General features: G+C 49.9%; 1 protein-coding gene across 11 annotated transcripts in view; it reads right to left on the reverse strand.

The window, feature by feature from the left end:
* Disc1 (DISC1 scaffold protein) overlaps window positions 1-18,678 on the reverse strand; it is a 247,190-nt gene that overhangs the window by 184,059 nt on the left and 44,453 nt on the right. For all 11 annotated transcript variants that reach the window (XR_012442231.1, XR_012442228.1, XR_012442230.1 and 8 more), the window contains 2 exons: window positions 7,859-8,835; window positions 3,549-3,618 (listed from right to left, as the gene is read on the reverse strand). Coding sequence is in view for 6 of the 11 variants with exons in the window: in XM_074056876.1 (XP_073912977.1) it covers window positions 3,549-3,618; window positions 7,859-8,835 (1,047 nt within the window). In the remaining 5 variants the exon portion in view is untranslated. The remainder of the gene's footprint in view (window positions 1-3,548; window positions 3,619-7,858; window positions 8,836-18,678) is intronic.

Here is an 18,678-nt window from a genome sequence, read left to right on the forward strand (position 1 = left end):
GACCCCAGAGACCAGCACCTGTCAGAGCAGAGGAGAGGACTCCTCATGGCATGGTCCACCTCTGTCACAGATGCCCCTGGGTCTGCTGGGGGTCGGCCACATGAACCTTAAGTAGTTATAAACCATGAAGTGTTTTCTTTCTCCCTAAGTAAAATGAGTCATGGTTCATCTCCCAAAGATGGCCATGTCCTCACGCCACACGTGAGGTTCTCACTGATGTGGGAATTGGGGCCTGGTCAGCCACCAGGCAGAGAGAGCAGGACAGCTGGCTAACATGAGGGACCCATGTGTTTCCCCTGCCGTCCAGAGCATGTTGGAACTGAATGGCTGTGAATTTGCATTAGCTAGGATGCAAGATTTAATTAAATGCCTGGACAGTTTATAAAAACAAATTAGCTGTCCAATGATGCGTGGACCAGAACAAGGAGCAAAGTACCGTATCACTGCCCTTATGCAAGAGGAACGGCTGCCATATTTGTAAACAACCGTTTTAAGAGGAAAGATTAAATAGTTAGCTGGGAATCAAACCTTAACCCTCTCTGTGAACAAGGCTGAAGGTCACAAAACAGCAGAGCTGTCTCCCACGGAGAGGTGGGAGATGTCATGGTAAGAAGGCTTTCTCTCTCTTCTTCTTCAGAATCATCTTCAGCCCTCTACGTCCCAAACTCCTTCTGCCCCATTCATGTTCTCCTTCCACTCCCCAAACCAGGATAACCAAGCCTGGCATGTTTGCCTCCGTAGGACACCCATTCATGTAGACACAGGTTCCATCATGGCCCCATCTGAACCGCACCCTCTGCAGCTCTGCTTCTTCCCTGCCCCGCCTCCAGCAGGAGAAAGGCCCCACTTGGGACTCAACTCCCTTTGTCTCTATTTGAAGGTTTTATCATGGCTGGTCTTGTGCTATCCCCTTCCTGGACTGTCCACCCTGGGGATGAGAACTTGAGGACATTCTGTGTGTCTTTAAATGGCGACATTTACTTCCTCATGTCTCATCTCCACCCAAAGTGTGGTTCGCAGGCCAGCAGTCCGAGTATTACTTGGGAGCATCTCTAGACCTGCCCCAGACCTACTTGGCTAGGATCCACCCACCCAGGTGAGGTGGGGGCCACACAAGTCACGTCTGAAAAGCACCATGAGACATGCAAATGCTCAGCTTTCCACATAAGCCAAATTCTGCACAGAACCTGCGCCTCACCAGGCTGGCTTCTGCAGCTGAGCAAGAAGCAGCCTGTCCCAATCTACCTCTGCCTGCAGACAGCAACTCATCTCATTCCTTCTTACAATGCTTACCAAGAGCCTGCAAAGGGCCAGCTGCACATACTACAAGGACACTTATCTCTTCACACACTGAGCCAGCCTTGTGGGTTTGGGAAATTTAAACAGAAAGAGGGCAGCATGTGACTTGTCCATTCCACAGGCACCCCATGGATGAGCAGACACATGGCCCCGGTCCGGATCTGTCCTCAAGACTAGACAGCTGCTGCTCCAGGCCCAGCCCTTTATGAGAAAGCCCCTTCCTGTGTTTCTTCAAATCTCAGTGCCCCTTGGTTACCTAAAAGGCCAGAGAAAACAGAGTGGGCTCCCTCAAATACTCTGATCCGGTAGCCTGGGGCACACAAATAAGAACCAATCAGGCCAAGCACTGAGTAAAGATGCCCGCAGCCTCACTTTTCTGTGTGCATCTTCCTGTAACCTTTTTCCCTGAGCAGGCAGAGATACTGGAAGGAAACAATAAAGTGAGTCCTCGTTCAATGAAGCCTATGAGAGAACCAAGTCCAGAAAGTCCACCAGGTCATAGAAAAAGCAAATAAGAGGACCTGCTTTCCACTGGTGTTGTAAGCCTTAAGTGTGGCTAAAGATGTATGGCAGTGAAAACAGTGTGGTTAAAGATGGAGAGACCAGGATGTGGTCACAGCAAAGTACAACAGTGCAGAGTGCAAAACCAGGTTTAATCGTCTCTCACAGACACAATCAGCAGTGAGCGCTGGCCCAGGAATGGCTCAGCTGCTCTCCGTCCACAACTGTGCTTAGGTCTGAAGCAGCCATCACTGAGGGGTGCTTCCCCCACCTCAGACTTGCCTCCACCCTCGGGCATCTCATCCTCCACCCTGTCCTCACCCAGCATGAATATGAAGTTGAGGTTCTCTACAAAGAGCCATGGGCGAGTGTAAAGATCCCACCACTGTCCCCAAGGCCCTCCCCTCCCCCACATCCTGTCACTCTCCAAACCCAACTGCAGACACAGCTTAAGCTCTGCATATTTCTTAGACTAAGCTATCAACCCCCTTTGGGAAATCATTTGTTCCATTCCTGCCGTGCGTGACAAATCCAGTGGAAATACCAAAATGCAGGCCAAGAACGTCGACACTCAGAAAGTGGAAGCCACGAGTCCTGGACTCTGCATCCTATTTCCAGGTCCATCCTGGGTGTCCACATCTAGCCATCCCCGGGAGCTCTGCCAACCTGCAGATCTCCATGAGGGCATTCTCTGCCCTCTCTCTTTTATCTCCACACCAGCAGAAATGCAGTTGGCTCCTGCAGAGTTCAAAATTCTTCCCAGGCACCACACAGACAGCGTCCTCTATCCCCATTACTGTGGACGGGAACCCATCAGTGTCTGGCCCAACTCCTGCTTGGGTGCCTCATTTTAATTGTATTTTCTGCCTCTAAACATTGCTATCTTCCGGTGTCATGTTGTAACTTTCCCTTTCTATTGTGGGTATTTTAGGCTGTGACTGTGAGGAGGGTTTGTCCCCTTTGGCACTGCCTGACATCTCTCAAACTCATCCAGTTCTACCATGGGCCTAAGGAATGAAGCCAGAGCTCCATGAGGGCTTCTATTACTGGTGCCCCGAGGCAAAGTCTACCCGTCTTTCCTATTGTGCTGCGTAACGCTGCACATCACAGGTGTCCACCAAATACTTGGGGGGGGGGCAGTACTGGGATTTGAACTCAGGGCCTTGCACTTGCTAGGCAGGTACTCTTCTCTCACTCCTCAGCTCTTTTGCCTTTGGTTATTTTTGAGATAGGGCCTCACTTTATGCCCAAGCCAGCCTGGACCTCCTTCCTCCTATTTCTGCTTCCCTAACCATGCCCAGCCATAGGTTGTGATAGGTTCTTGCAATTTTTGTTTACCCAGGCTGGCCTCAAACTGCAATCCTCCCGATCTCAGCTTCCCAAGTAGACAGGATTACAGACATGAGCCACCATACTCTACCCTGCAAATACTTTCAGTGAATGAATGAATTGTAGACACACTAACCATCGGAAGTAGATGGCAAGTGCAGTTTTTATTGTGCAGGTTCTCTCCCTGTTCGGGAAAATCATTAAGTCAGATCTCTGACCCAACAGATTAATGGTCATAAATGGTTTCAAAACCCTCACCATCACAGCGGTGCCAAGCTCAGCGGCTCCTGGGTGGAGATGAGCAGAGATGTTTACTGCATAACCCATCGGGGGTGTGGGAGGCAGAGATGGGGAGGGAGAGAAGGGAAAACAGGATTCAAGGGGGAGGGAGAAAAATCTACTAACAACTTAAATCTCACCTGAACCATAATCACCATCCTCAATGGCTTTTTCTTGAAGTTTCTGAAGCTTTAATCTTAAGGATGTTATCTGTGTTGGTTTGAAGGAAAAGAAATGAAAACCAAGTCACAACAACATTCAAGCAAGCTCATTTTGCAAAAGCTAAGAATGTCTAGAAACTATTTCAAAAGTGACTCTCTCCATTCTCTTAAAAAAAAAAAACACAAATGTTTTTCCATTTTTCCAATGTCAGATGCATTTGTTTGTCCAAAAAAAACAGAAGAAGTTCTATGAAGAAAAGTGTAATCTGAGCATGAAACTCCCCAAAGAGAACGGTATTAAACAAAAACAATTCAGTGTTCCTTTATGTGCATGAAGGAGAAGGGGGGCATGGTAAGAAGGAATAAGATTTCCTGGCCAAATTGCCTCTGCTCTGAAATGGTGAAATGTGAATGAAATGATGAAGGTAAACAGCAAAACTGGAGGAGGAGCCAAGAGGAGATGGGCAGGAGCCTCGGCCCGGCAGGGAAATGGGCAGGAAGCGGTTCTTGTGAGAAGTCCTGAGGTTCAAGCATTTCTACAACAGAAAAGGCACTGGGCTGTACAGCCCACACACAGACTCCATGCTCCAACCCGTCTCAGTATTCCCAATGTGCTCCTTCATCAACATTTTCTCCCCAACGAGAGGCCAGAGATTTCCCAAAAAGGGATTCTCAGCCAAACTATCCATGAAGGGACTAAACAGCTTGCTCCATGGAAAATTCCAACCTCCCATCCTCTGCCCGGCTCCCACCTGCATTCCCATCAACATCTCACTCAGGTGTCACCTCCCCGTCTATGCCTTTCTCTACCTGGCCGGTTTGCGCTGAATCTGCTTTTCTATCTAGAGCCACTCAACAAATATCTCCAAAGGCCTTTCAGGAGTCAGGTGCTGTAAACACAGTAGAAAATGCTTAGCCCTCTCCACTTACACACTAGACAAAGGATAAACACATGAAGTAAGTTCTACAGTGCCTTAGAAAGTGAGGGGTACAGTGGGAAAAAAGCATTGAACGAAGGGAGTAAGAAGCACTGGTAGAGGGTGAAAGGCACCGTTCTAAACACTGAAGCAAAGAGATGAAAGTGGTCCTGTATGGAGGAAAGCACTCCAGCCTCAGAGACAGCACTGTGGAACTCTGACAGCAGGGCTCCTGGTATTGCAAGGTGGACCAAGGCACTGGGTCTGAGACAGAGATGAGGTCAGACAGGTGATGAGGGTGAGTCATAAAGAGGTGGAGACCACTTAAAAGTCCTAGCTTTACTCTGAGGGTCATGCAGAGTCCACGGAGAGCTTAAGCAGCAGAGCACATGACCTGATGTATGTTTTGAGTTTCCTTCTGGCTACTGTGGACAAGGGCAGGAGAGGAGGTCCTGTGGGAGGTGGGGAAGGACCCGGGAAGGAGATGACAGGAGCTTGCGTTAAGAGGGTCCAGTGGCAGCAGAGAGGAGGTAAAGAGGGACATATCTGGACATCCCCAGAAGATGGCTAAAGATGCAGTCAACAGTATTTGCTAACAAATCACAGGATGATTGCAAGGACTTTGTTCTGACCTGTGGAAGAAAGGACCTGCAAGAACTGTCTTAATCCTTACCCCACCCTGTACAGCTTTTCTGAGTGTTTTTGTCTTGTCTCTGCCTTCCATTGGACCTTGAGCATCTGCAGGGTAGAAGCTTTTTTGTATCTGTGTAGGAAATGCTGGTTCTCTCCCTGCTTTGGGTCTGCACTGCTCTGGCACATAGGGGATCACATGTCTCCTCTCCTTGTTCTACATGGGGTGCAGGGGAAGTGATAGGTGGCTGTGTGCATGTGACTGCTTTTGGAGGACTCCCTGGTGTCTCTGCCTTGTCTTACGATTCTGTACCTCAGTTCCAGTTCCTCTTGAGTGACTCCCTGGAACAGAAGAAACCCTCCCCACCTCCCACCTCTGTGAATTTTGAAATACAACTTTGTTGCTTGTGCTTCTGATACGATGTTGCTGTTTGTTACCAGCCTGTGCTAACCAATACATTCTCCAAAAGCCTAGCCTAAGGCATTGTACTAGCAGCTGTTGATAAACACTTTCCAAGTAGAGGAAAGAGTGAATAAATAATCATGGTAATTCTTTGTTCTGGGCTTGCTCCATATTACAACCAAGAATTTTACCAGTAACAGTCCTATGTGTTAGGGACAGAGACAAGCTATGTGTGTGGTCTGACTGCCATGCAGAGCTACAGCCCTACCTGTACCACGCCCAAATGATGGTGCTGTGCAATATTCACTAGGGCTGAAGCAGAAGAAATATAGGAAAGAAGGACAAAGAAAAATTCTGTAACAACCAACGCCCGTCTGTATCAGCCCCTCGTCCACTTATCTCTGAGACCATCACTGAAGACCCTGGATTGCCTGATGTCCATCCTGGCTGGAAGTGCAGGACCATGGCCACATCTACAGTGATACAGCCCAAGAGAGGCAGGCCGGTGCCAACCTGGTGCTCTTGTGTCTGCCTCTCAGATTCCCTTCATTTTCTTGGGACACCCAACTCAGGAAACTCACCAGTTAGGTATCGGTGGTCCATCTGAACAAGATCAATTATTTTACTGAAAAACTCATCATGCACCAGTGGACATCAGAATCCAGAGCTGTGTGAGAGGAGTGATCCTGGCTGCAGGGCTCCTGGCTGCAGGGGGATGTGCACCACACACTATGAGTGACAGTGGTTAGCTCTGTGATGGGCATGTCCAGTGGTTGCGGGAAGGGAAAGGAAGGAGGGGTTCATTTAGTCTGGATAGGGAAGGTCTCCCAAGGAAGTGGCTATGGGAGAAAAGAAGGGGAAAAGGGAGGAAGTCACCACAGGCAGAGAAACAAGAGCAAGGGTAGGGATGGCAGTTTTCCCTGGTGCCTTCAGCACTACTGCAACACCACACAGCTGAACCAACAGGAAGAAGGTGTGGGCAGCAGAAGGCTGGGACAGGCCTCCATTGTCAGGAAAGGAGCCTGGATGCTGTCCTGAGGGCAGCAAGGAGCCAACAAAGGCCCCAAGCCACAGCCCAGCATACCAGCCAGTGATGCAGGAAGCTGACCCTGCCGGCCCTGCAGTGGACTGGGGAAGATGACTGTGTCGAGACTCTTACAAAACCCTGGTACAAGCCAGCAAGGACCTGAGCCAGGGCCGTGGCCAGGGTGGAGAGAGGAAGGTGTGGCAGGACCAGGGGCTTGCAGACAGGAAGGATGTGGAAGAGAGGGAGAAGGTGTGGGCATGTGGTGGCTTCTGGCTGAGGAACTGGGTGGACTCTGGTCATTCAGATCAGCAGGCATGAGGCCCTTAGAACAGGAGTGGAGAGCAGGCAGTAGCGCCAGCTTTGGACAGGTCTGACCCCAGACTGCACGTGTCTCGCAGAATAATGGCCACATCTCCACCCGATGGCACTCTGAGTCCTAAATCAGAGGCGACTACTGTCCCTGATGCTGGAACAGGACAAACAGGGACAAGGCTGGGCACACCAGGCTCCAGGAAAGGAATGGGAAGCAGATGCAATGCAACTAAAGGGAATGAACTTCACATCCTCAGATTCTCCTACCAAATGCTGTGTGAGTGGGTGCTCTACCTCCCTGCCACAGGTACATACACACACACATACACACATGGGTACACATGCACACATGGGTACACATGCACACACCAGAATGAAAGGAGGAGCCGGCGCCTAATAGGTCTCAGAGCGTCTCCACCTGGATTTCCCCGGGACTTTGGGGGATAGAATGGCTGTGTCCACTCAGCTGCACCCCATTCTTAGGTAATGGGCAGAAATTCTCTGATGCTATAGCTCATACATTTCAGCTCATCCTAACCCCAAAGCACCTTCATCCTTGTCTGAGCCTCAGAACAGTCCTATGAAACAGAGAAACTAAGACCCAGAGGTGTGTAATGGCCAGAACTCTGTGGAGGACAGCTCCCTCTGCCTGGGGTGCCATGGGGTAGAGAAGCAAAGACAAGTGAAGGTCAGGGCCACCCCAATGCAGGGTGCCCCCACTTCTAATTGAATTCCAGTCTACTCAGTGTCCCCCGCTCTCTGTGCTGAATAAACCAGGTCTTGTCAGGGTCAGGGACTGCAGAGGAGTCTGTGGCATAACAGAGAACACATCCGAACGGCTAAGCCACAGAAAAGATAGAGAACATTTGTGTCCCAACTAAGAGGACACGGCAGTGCAGCCACACCTCTGCAGCCATCACAGAGAGACCTCATCTTCCCAGCCCCACTCCCCACCTTTTCCCAGCTTGGAGCTGGATCCCACTGAAGAGAAGATACCAACCTCCAGCTGCCTGTGGTGGCTCAGCAGACAGGTGTGCAGCACAGGTTCCCATTCCCTGAGCAGGGTGTCCCAGTCGTGGGCATCCTGGGAGCTGCTGCCCTTGTCACCACCACAGCCAGTTGACGAGGAATCCAAGGAAGAGGAGGAGCCAGGGTCCACATCCAGGAAAGAAAGTGTGTCGCACTGTGGATTGGAGCTCCTCATTGCCATCTGGGCCGAGTCTGCAGAGCCCTGAGTAGCTGTGAGACTGAAGGTCTGAGAGAGACATTGAAGGTCCCCGTGGGGCCTATCTGAGCTGGCAGCTTTGTCTCCCATCTCCTGGGAACTCCGATGAGAGCACTCAGCCTCTCTGGATGGTGGGCAACCTTCTGCTTCTCCACGTTCCCCAGCAGAGCCAGGATCAAGAGACAGCTGAATGAAGCTAAAGCTGGAGGTAAAGGTGTCCTGGGAGCCAGGAGGGCCTGGAGGGCCCTGTGGGCCACTCCTGAGACTACATCTGTTGCCACTCACCTTCACTGGGGCCAAAGATCCTGTGGGCCACAGGCCCATTGCTCTGGCCTCAGAAGTGTCCATGGATAAAAGCTTTTGCAGACACCCAGCATCCCCGGGGCCACATGGCCTGGTCTGTCTATCAGGCAGGCCGGTGCCAGGTCTAAGCTGAACCCCAAAGCCCACTGGGGTTCTTCTCACAGAGGTCTGGGCCGAGCTTAGGGGGTCTACCAGGACCACAGTAGTGGCTGGTAAGTCCTTGGGAACAGGGCTCCCCACCCCTGGGCCTTGCCAGCTGCTCAAGTCAAGGCTGCACTGTCCAGCCCTGGACTCTTCACTGCTCAGGCTTCCTGGGGCCTGGCATGGTGTGCCCACTGCTGAGGAGAGGAACCCGATCCCTGGCCCAGCCGCGCTTCTCATGTAGCCCGGCCTCCGTGCCAACCTCCGCCTCCGAAAGGAGACTGCTGGCGGTGAGCAATCCCGGCTGCCTGGGAAGAGAAAGGAAAGCAGCGCGTCTCAGTGGACACTGATAAGGAGGACATGCCCGGTTTAACTGTCATCTCTGGGTACACCTGACAAGGACAGTGGTTTAGTGGCCCCAGAGCTAATCCAGCATAGAAACACTGATGAGCCTCAGGAAGTGTTCACCCTGAGTGAGCAGGGACAGGTCCAGCGTCCTGGCCTCTGACAGCAGAGCAGCTGGCCCTACCGTAAGGAAGTCAGCATGAACACAGGAGGCACAGCCTAGGAGCTCCCAAGCCCCTGCATCTCCCCTGGTGCATCAGCCCATCTGTCTTGCAGAAGACTGGGAAAGCCATCAATCTAAAATCTCAGAATGAATCCCAATCATTTATTACAGCCATTCATTAAGTGACATGCAAATTTTCATAATCTAAGCTACCGGTGTCCCCACACCTGACCGGTGACTAGGGGCCCTGGGTGGCTGGCTGTGGCACAATGCATGTCCGTCACTTCAGCTCACACAATGAACCAGAGGAGGCTTGTGTTTTCCAAACCAGGAGCTGAGTTCCCCGCCTATCCAGCTGCAGAATTAGAAATGATAACCTTGCCTGGTTCATTCAAATCCTGACTGTACCACCTACTGGTTGTGTGGACCTTTCTCCTAGGTTATTGCGAGCATTGAACTAAATGAGTTACTGCACAAAGACAGCTTAGAACAGTGCCTCATGCATGCTTATGATCAAAGGCTTGGCTGCACTTTTTACACTGCACTGCTGCTCGTAATGCGTTTTCGTCACTCATTTGTTTCCTAACAAAAATGTGTGAATCTCCAGGTCAAGAATTACACCTTTCTCATTATTGTCAGGAGAGCTGACGTTCAGAGAAGGTGGCTTCCGAGAAGGCCCTGCAAGAGGCCAAAGTCTTCTGAGTATCCAGGCCCACAAGTGCTCCCACTCCAGGTCCTGCCGTGTCACAGTCAGGGTACAATGGAGGCATAAAAGCCCCTCAGGCAGCACTGGACACACTGTCCTTACACAGCGGCCCATGGCAATTAGTGGGGCAGACCTCTGACCCAGGCCCAGGCATTCTCTATGACCAGAACATAAACAGCCAGGCCCACCCAATCCCTCAGCACCGAGGATCCACGACCACGGCACACACGACCACGGCACACACAACCACGGCACACACACGTCCCAGGTGAGGAGACACCGATGATCCTGGGGACATGGGCACTGAGGCCCACCGCTTAGTTCCCTGACTAAGCAGATAAGGACAACAGTGGCCAAGACCCTAAGGGGCTGACACTGCCCAGAGTACACAGAATTCCGAAGTTTGTAGTGGAGGGAGGACAAGAAGCAAGGACTAGGAAGTAGAAGCCAGGTTGGAGGGAGGGAGAGAGGCACTTAACCCCCACCTCCTTGAAGCTCTGTACCACTCTCCTCCATAACAGCAAATTGAAGCTCAGACAGCTTCAGAGGCCCCCGAACACCTGGACACACTGAGGATTGTCCAATTCCAAAGTCGCTCTTTCCCTTCCCCTTCCTCCAAGTACATCAGCTGGGGTGACAGCATAAATGACAGGAAGCAGAAAAGGCCATGCAAACCCAGAACCAGTGGGGAGGGTCTGAGGAAAATGTGCGGAAGGAATCATCAGGAGGCCAGGGGTGGCCCCCTGGCTCCAGCCAGACGGGGACCCCACCTTTCCCTCCGGTGTTTCATCATCTGAGGACATGCTCTGCTCAGGCAGCAGAAGAGCCCAACTAGCCATGAGCATCAGGCTAGGTCTGGGGAGAGCAGAAAGGACAAGGAAGGCCCAGAGAAAGGATGCTCACACCTCTGTAAAACTGGCAAGACATTCTCTAAAGAACGAGGAATCCAAGATGAAGTTAGAGAAAACACTTAATTCTGTCTTTAGTTATCAAATGAAAATAACTGGAGAAAGAGTCTGATGAAATTGGTATCATCTTTTGGCTTAAAAGACTTTATTTTTTTTAATCCAAGTACCACTCACTCAAATAACCTCCTAAGGTTAGAAGAACAATGCTAAGTGAAAATAATCTGCAAGAAATTCCGTTTCTTTTCAAATGCTTGTGTGGCCTTGTCTGAAATCACTCAGTAGGGGCTCTGAGGCCACAAGTCAGAGTCCAGTTACTCATGGGTCATCTGCTCCTGCTAGGGCTCTGGGGAGCTTTGTGAACCACAGGCTGCTGGCCCACAAACCGAGACCAGCCACAAGAAAGGTGTTTATCAAAGTGGAGGATCCCATCCCTGGCCCCTGCCGTGGGCCTTCCAGAGATGGCCAAGGTAAACCCTCTCCCTCACAGCCTCCAGAGGAGAGGGCAGAGGGCAGGGCAGAGGCACTGACAGCCAGGCATGGAGGGCACCTCTGGGATGAACTTTCAGAGCAGAAGAAACCCGCATGGGCAGACTTGAGATCTCTAGAAAGATCCCGGTTTCCATAACAAGAGACTCCCTTTTTCTCCACTCCATTTTCTTTCTTGCTTTTGTTTGTTGTTTGTTTGTTTTTGCTTTTGGTTTTTGAGGAAGCTTATGGCATTCCCTGTGCCCAGAAATCAATTCTCACTTATCCATCCTGCCTGAAATTGTACCTCTTGGATCTGCTCAGGCCTGTAGCTGAGGAAGGGCTGTGTGATGCTCTCAATCTGAGAAAGCCATGCTTCCTCTCCATGCCTGAGCTCCGGAAAGAGGCTCAGACAGGCAGAAAGGGAAGTGAGGCCAAAGGGCATGGACTCTGCAGAGTGGCCAGGAAACAGCTGTTTCCTCCCTGCTCTGTGAAGCCCAGAGACAGCTTACTTCTGCCAGTCTAGGCGAGGACGGCTGAGCAGGGAGAGGGAGACACAGGTGTCGCGCTTTCTGTAGCCTCCTGCTCTGCAAGGAATAAGATTCTAGGGAGAAGAGGCAGATGTCTTACCTCATCTCCCCGCCACCAGACCTGCTAGGCCTAGATGTGCAGGACCCCCCCACCCCACCCAGCCCAACAAGCTGGGGGGCCCAAAGGAAGTGGCAGGCAGGAGCTCAGAGCAGACACAGATGTGAAAGGGACTCTATCTACACGCCAAGTGCCCAGAAAATCTGCCTGGAGGACACTGGGAAAAGCTAACATTAACCAGCCATGGGGCAGAAACCCTGTGCCCTCCTTCCTCTGTCCAAATCCTCCCACCCTTCAGCTTCTGTCCCCTTCCCCCCGCCCCCGCAAGTTCACAGGGTTTCACCAACAGCCCACATCTCTCACCACTCTACGTACTGTTAACACGAGCACTGTTAGATGTTCTCTTCAGTGTATGTGAATTGTTTACAACATATTCTATATGTGAGCTTTCTGGCATCCTTGTAAACACCCCCCAAAAAAGATCCTAATATACAGAGGAAATAAATACGTGTCAATCAGATGCCATTTTTAAATATGAAACCTAAAACATGCAGTCTGAGAAAGCAAGATTCTCATGAATTTATTGGGAAGATCTTCTTATCAAGGTTCAGTCATACAGAATGCACATGTGAGCGTGGGCAGATCACTAACTCCTCGGCCCCCACGACTGAGGGCTCTGCAAGGGATAATGTGGACTTCCAGAGGGGGTTGCCCACCATGAGCTGTTGCAGAGAAGGGACACCAAGGCTTTACAGCCGTGACTTGGATATGATTGCGTGGAGGAAGTATATGTGAGTGCTGCATATTCCCTTCATGGAAGGACTTTTAATCCTATCTGTCACGGGGCAGGCACAAGCTCTTAAGGCATTTGGGTTTGTGGCAGAGTCAGAACTAGAAAGAAACCACACATCCCCGGGGATTGACTTGTTTCCAGAGGATGCAAGTCCAACAGGTGCACACATTTACTGAGCGCAAGTCCATCCTGCTTGGACATCAGAGAGCACCTGATGGTTCTGAGTAACAGAATAAGCACCTTGTGCTCAAGATGGAGTCCTGGTGAGGAACAATCAGCCTTGATTTTGCTTCCATCTTAATCCTGAAATCCACTGCAGGAATCAATTCCTTACTGGACACCAGAGGCTCATATGACGAGACACCATCCCTGTCCTCAAACTGCTGGTGCTCTCGTAGAGGACGTCAGTCACATACACAAACTGTCACAAGAGTGGAATGTGCGCTTCCATCACACAGGAAAGAGAATTCGATCTGAAGTTAACTGACGGGGCAGCCTGGCTAGTCCAGTTGGCTGATGTGACAGCTCTTAGCCCTTGGCACAGCAAAAGCCAGGTGCCTGAAGGACTTCTGCCCAAGTGCCACCAAAAGGCCACCTCATGGGATCAGAATGAAAAGATGGTTTGTATTTCGAGAGAAAGAAGTGGGTGCAGCCATAAACCTTCAATTCCTGTCAGAAACAAAAGGCACACTCTGCATTTTAAGAAAATGATTGTTACCAATCAGCTAGGGTCCTCCTGCTCTACCCAGATTGAAATCCTGAGTGAGGAGAGGCTCTTCCAGTGCTAGCGGTCCCACACCCTTGAGTGCCAAGGCCTAGGGGCTGGACTGGCATATCAGAGGCTCACAACTCCAGGCCCTAAGAGCTAGGGGCCTATTGCTCCAGGCTTTAGCAGACAGACTTATGGCTCTAGATACTCAGGTTGGAGGATACTTGCTCTGGGCTTTATCCCACGAGTGACCTGGTAGCCGTCATAATCCTCGCCTTCCAGCAGCAGCTGTGTTTACTGGTGTTACAGTTCCTGAACACATCTCAGGTATTGATTGGGACCCTCGGCTCCTCAAGCAGCTAGTTTGTAAGGGCCTAAGACCCTTGGCCCTCGAGGCTAGGCAGCTCCCTGGAACTTTCCTATTGACCAGGGCCCCCAGTTTCTCCTCTCCAGCTCTTCACAGCCTTCTATCTTTCATCAGCCTCAGCAGGTCACACTCTCACTTTATTTCTACTTCTGTTACCCCTTGGTATCTCTGCTCCCATCATTTCTGCCCAGCCACTCCCTGGATCTCTTCAGTTGCCCTCATCACTCCTTCTGCTTGCCACTGTCACTGCCTCCACTGGGGCAGCAGCTACTGCCTCCTTCTCTATGTGTATCACCAGCTCAGCCCCTCTACTAATGATAAAGATTGGAAGTAGGCAAGAAAAGACCTCTCAAGTAAAGCCTTTTATTGGGCTTAATGCTGCAGTGCCAAGGGGGAAGTGCGGAAGGGTATCCGACAAGAAAAGTGGGCCAACCAGTCTGCTTATATAGCCAGAAAGGGGATGTGGCAAGGGGGGTCTGCACCAGTCACAGCAGACTTTCATGCAAATGAAGGACTATGTCTGCACCAATCCCAGTCCTTCTGCTGGGCCACCAGGGGAAATAGAGTAGAAATGGCTAATGGGGTTCACTGAAAGTTGTGATAGCAAAGATCAGGTGCAGGCTGTTTGCAACAGTCATGGCTGGAATAATTTCTTCTGGAATCAGAGTTGTGCTTTGGCAGCATGCAGCTGTGGTTGCAATGTAGCTTCCTCAAGGAATTCACAGAGTGCTCAAAGCAACCAGGCTAGCATAGAGCAGCCAGGCCAGCTGCCTAGCTGACAGTCCTCTGCTCAAGATAGGCAGGGCCCATGGCAGGGTCTAACAGCTGTCTATTAGGCACTCAAATCACCCCAGGCCCCGTAGCTCATTTAGAGGACGAATAAACATTAAAAGAGATGCTTGCATTAAAGGCCTATCCTTAATGCATTTAACAGCATTAAACTCCTCTTAGACAAACACCCTTGGGGAGAGTGGGGTCATTTCATCTGTGTTGATTGTACTCGAGCTCCAGTGCAGACCAATTTTTTGAGTTACTCAGCTTGAATCCAACAGCAAAGAAGAAAGTCAAAGTCATATCCAGAGACCCGCTCCTTCAAGCTGCTGACTTGTATTATTCTGAAATGGTATGGAAAGGAACACATATAGCCTGCCGCAATTCAAGGGCAACATCCAATTTCCAGAGCCAAGCGGTTATGACAGCTGATGGTTCTCTTGTCAGACGGCACGTGTAAAACCCATGCATACAGTAACGTATAATTACCTATCAATATAATCTCCATAACCACGAAACAGTCTATAATAACTTCCAAAGTCATGTCCCTGCTCTCCAGGAGCTCACGTCTCTGTGAGGAAGATGGACAGACTGGACAGATGTGTTATCATCAAGCGAACACAGACAAGCTGTGAGCAGGAGGGTCCCTGGAGGCGGACAGGAAAGAGGGTGAGGTCACAGCCAGTGCAGGGGCAGCAAACACACAAGGTAGAGACAGGAAGGCAGAGTTTGTAGAGGCCAAGACTGAGGCAGAGGGACCTGCTGTGGAGGTTGAGCTGGACAGCACTCTGGGAGAGGACCAGAGTGGTTACAGGTTCAGAACAGGGCCAGGCAGGGCTGCACTGGAGAGGAAAGACTGTAAGCACATGGTCTCTAAGAGGTGCAGTGGGAGGAGATGCCGATGTCAGGAGAGGTCTTGGAAGGAGGGAAAGAAGTGAAAACATACTGTGGTTCCAGGACATCAGGTCCACTCCACATGTGCCAGATGAGTCCAGCAATGCTCTCTGGAGCACATGGACACTTGTCACCCTCGGTCAGACTCTTGAGATTCTGGGATAGGGAGTTCCTAGACTTGGCTGGGCACTAGAACCACTCCTTTTAATTTCATGACAGTCCAGGCCACACTCACAGGGCTGAAACCACGATGTCAGGGGTGGAACTCAGGCTGCCAGGTTTCCTGAGGCTCCCCAGGTGGTCCTGGGGGGCAGCCAGGGCCAGAAACTTCTGCTTTAAGGGAAAGTCCTATTTAACATCTCCTACACTGGAAGTCCACATGCATCATAACCCTAACATCTCAACAATGCAGAGGCTGTTTCTTTGTAGAATGTTCTCTGGACAACCTTTTCTGTTTGTCTGGGGGTTTTTTGTCTGTTTGTTTCTTAAAATATGGATGAGTTACCAGATGCTACATAAGGATAGAGTATAAAGTATAGTCTGTATGTTTTAAAATTCTACCCTAAATAGGGCTTCTGCTTTCAATCAGACAATGGGCCCCACCAGGAAGGAGCCAGGGGGCATCGCTGCCTGGGCCTCTTCACTTCCCCAGTTACAGAACTGGACTGCCAACAGTTCACCCTTCAGCAGCCCCTTGTGTTCAAAGGTCAAAAGCCCTGCATGTACCACAGAGCAGGAAGACACTGGTGGGAAAACATGAAGTCCAAATCGGACCTGTAGCTGAGTTTACTGTGCTGATGTGAGTTTGGATTTTAATAAAAGTGCCATGATTAAGTTGGACCACTTGCATCTTTTCTATGACTCTGCAATTATTCCAAAACAAAAAGTTTACCTAAAAATCATGTACATGCACAGGATGTATGGACTTTGTGAAGGTAAAGGGTATGGATTACAACTTAGCCCTGCCACTTCTGAGTGAGTGCAGACAAGTGACTTGCCTCCCTGTTGCCTCCATTATTGCATCTGTAAAATGGGGCTCCCCCATAGAATTCCATGAGATTAGGAACTTAACCATTCTATACCATGCCAGGCAGACAGTCTCTGAAGGAAACCAAATAAATAACCCCCAAATATACCCTGCATCACAGTGATTAGTTTGAACTGCAGACACTTATGAACCCCAAATACAAAGGGCAGTTTTCTCTAAATTAGAGTCACGGACACCTCCTCAGGAGCTGCACCAACCACATGGAGTGGAAATGCGTGCCACACCCAGACAAATCTGCCACAGACCGTTGAGCCTCTTCCCCATTTCTAAAAGTCACCTACTCTCTCCTAAGAGGCATACAGCTCTCTCTCTCTCTCCATGAGGACATACAGAAACTCAAATCTCATTGATTTTTTTTTGGGGGGGAAGGTGAGGATTAATACAGGTGCACGACTTTTCACCTGCTAATCACAGACTCAGCTGTGGGTCCTGGAAAAGCAGAGAGTGTTTCCTCTACCATCATTCAGGATTAGCGTCATTTTCAATTCGGAAACACAATAAAGACAAAAATATTCTGAATGAAAGGCACTGGAACATGATGCCCTCGATGGTGGAGTTCAAGGCAAAGTTAAACCACAACTGCTTCACTGTGACCACAGCCGTTCTCTGCAGTGACAAAGCTCCCAGCCCACGTGATCCCCTCGTGCTCAGAATGTCACACACACAGGATCACAAGGCCGCCCAGCCTACATTCTCTGCTCTTTTGTGAGTGTGGATGTAGAATGCAGAGAATTCCCAACTCTGAGTCCTGCTTTCTCTCCTTCTCAAGGCTGGAGCACCAGCTGAGATGGGCCATTGAGGAATTAGGGAGCCAGAGTCGGAACCACGTGGAAGGTGTGCTCTGATATGCACTAGGCAGCCTCTCTCCTCCATGCTATTAATTCTTGTAAACGATTCTCTTTTCCTGTTCGTGTAAAATGATACTCAAAAATCTGATCGCTGTGTGAGCCCCCTAAAGAGTGCTGCTAGCTACAGATGGGTGTCTCTAATGAATTTTTAAACTGCTGCCCTAATGAAATATGGATGAACCAGAAGGAGCCCTCTCTGTAGCTGTTATCTCAAAACAGCTCAACAACTTGGGTTTCTGCTCTTGTATTTTTGCAGCAAAGAGCTGCAAGCCCCTGCACCCGCCTTAAAAGAAGACTTCTTTCCCACACGAGCCCATCTGCAAAGTCCACAGTCACCTCCTTAATGCCGTATTTTATGAATGGGCTCATTTTCGTGGTTTTCTAAATGCCCCACTTGGCATGCCAACATGGAGACATGTTTATTAAAAAATGATCCCAAATAGTCAGCACTTCACGCCTAAGTATTTCCCAGGAGGCTGGAAGATCTTTCAAGCAAGTTCCTACTTGGTACTAAATTTTCATAATTTTCATAATACTCAGAAGTTAAGCCCACATCAAAGGCTTGTGCCTCTCGGAATGTCTGACCTTAAAGTGATTGGATTGTAGCATTGCAAATGTCCTGCTGCACGGCCCTGCTGGAAAACAAGGGGAATTTGGGGGATGGAGGGGCTTTCCACATTCCAGCACTGGAAACTGGTACAGTAGTATAAGGGTGTACTAAAGGATTCCACACCAGGTTCCAGTGGTCAGCCCACTGTCATCCTGTACTACAACGATCTGACTTGTGGCTGTCTGCACAGGGTGGCACTGGAGGTAGCTGAAAGCGATCTGGGTCTGAGATGGGAGAGACATCTATGGTAGAATCCAATCGTCTTTATGTCCACCTGAGGATTGTTCTGTGAAACTTCCCTTGTCTCACTTTATATGGAGGCCATGACTACATTCGGACAGCTCAGTTCTGAGCAATTCAAACAGCATCAGCTTGTAGGGCTGACTGAAGTTAATCTCTGTGCTGCGTGCAGATGAAGAGTCTGTTTTAGACAGAGTAACGCTTTAGGAAGATTACAATGGGAAGTACTTAGGATGTTTAAGAACAAACTGTTTCTGAGTCCTCGCTCACATCCAAGCAGCGCACACTAATTACAAAGAACTCTCGTCTCCTCTTGCCTTTGTAAAGCCTCTTCACCAGGAAATTTTGAACAAAGCAATAAACTTGACTGTGAAGAGTCAGTCTCTGGGGAGGCTTTGATGCTGACGTGTCAGAAGTGGGCTTTGGTTTCACTGTCTGTCTCTGCATTGTGGAAAGTATAAACATCTCCACCCAGCTCTTTCAGAAAGAGCTGTACTCAAAGCAGCAGGTTTTATGATCCTTAAATTATTAAAAGGAGACGCTCGTGTCTCTACCAGTCTCTACTCTCCAACATCACATAAACTCTCAGATCAGGACCTTCTGCCAAAGCAGGCAAAGAGCCAGAGGTGCCAGCTGCTCCCAGGGTTGGAATTCAGAGTGCAATAGTGAACTGCTCTTAGATGTCACAGCCAGGCG

Source organism: Castor canadensis, chromosome 15 (assembly GCF_047511655.1).
Source record: "Castor canadensis chromosome 15, mCasCan1.hap1v2, whole genome shotgun sequence".
Lineage (NCBI taxonomy): Eukaryota > Metazoa > Chordata > Mammalia > Rodentia > Castoridae > Castor > Castor canadensis.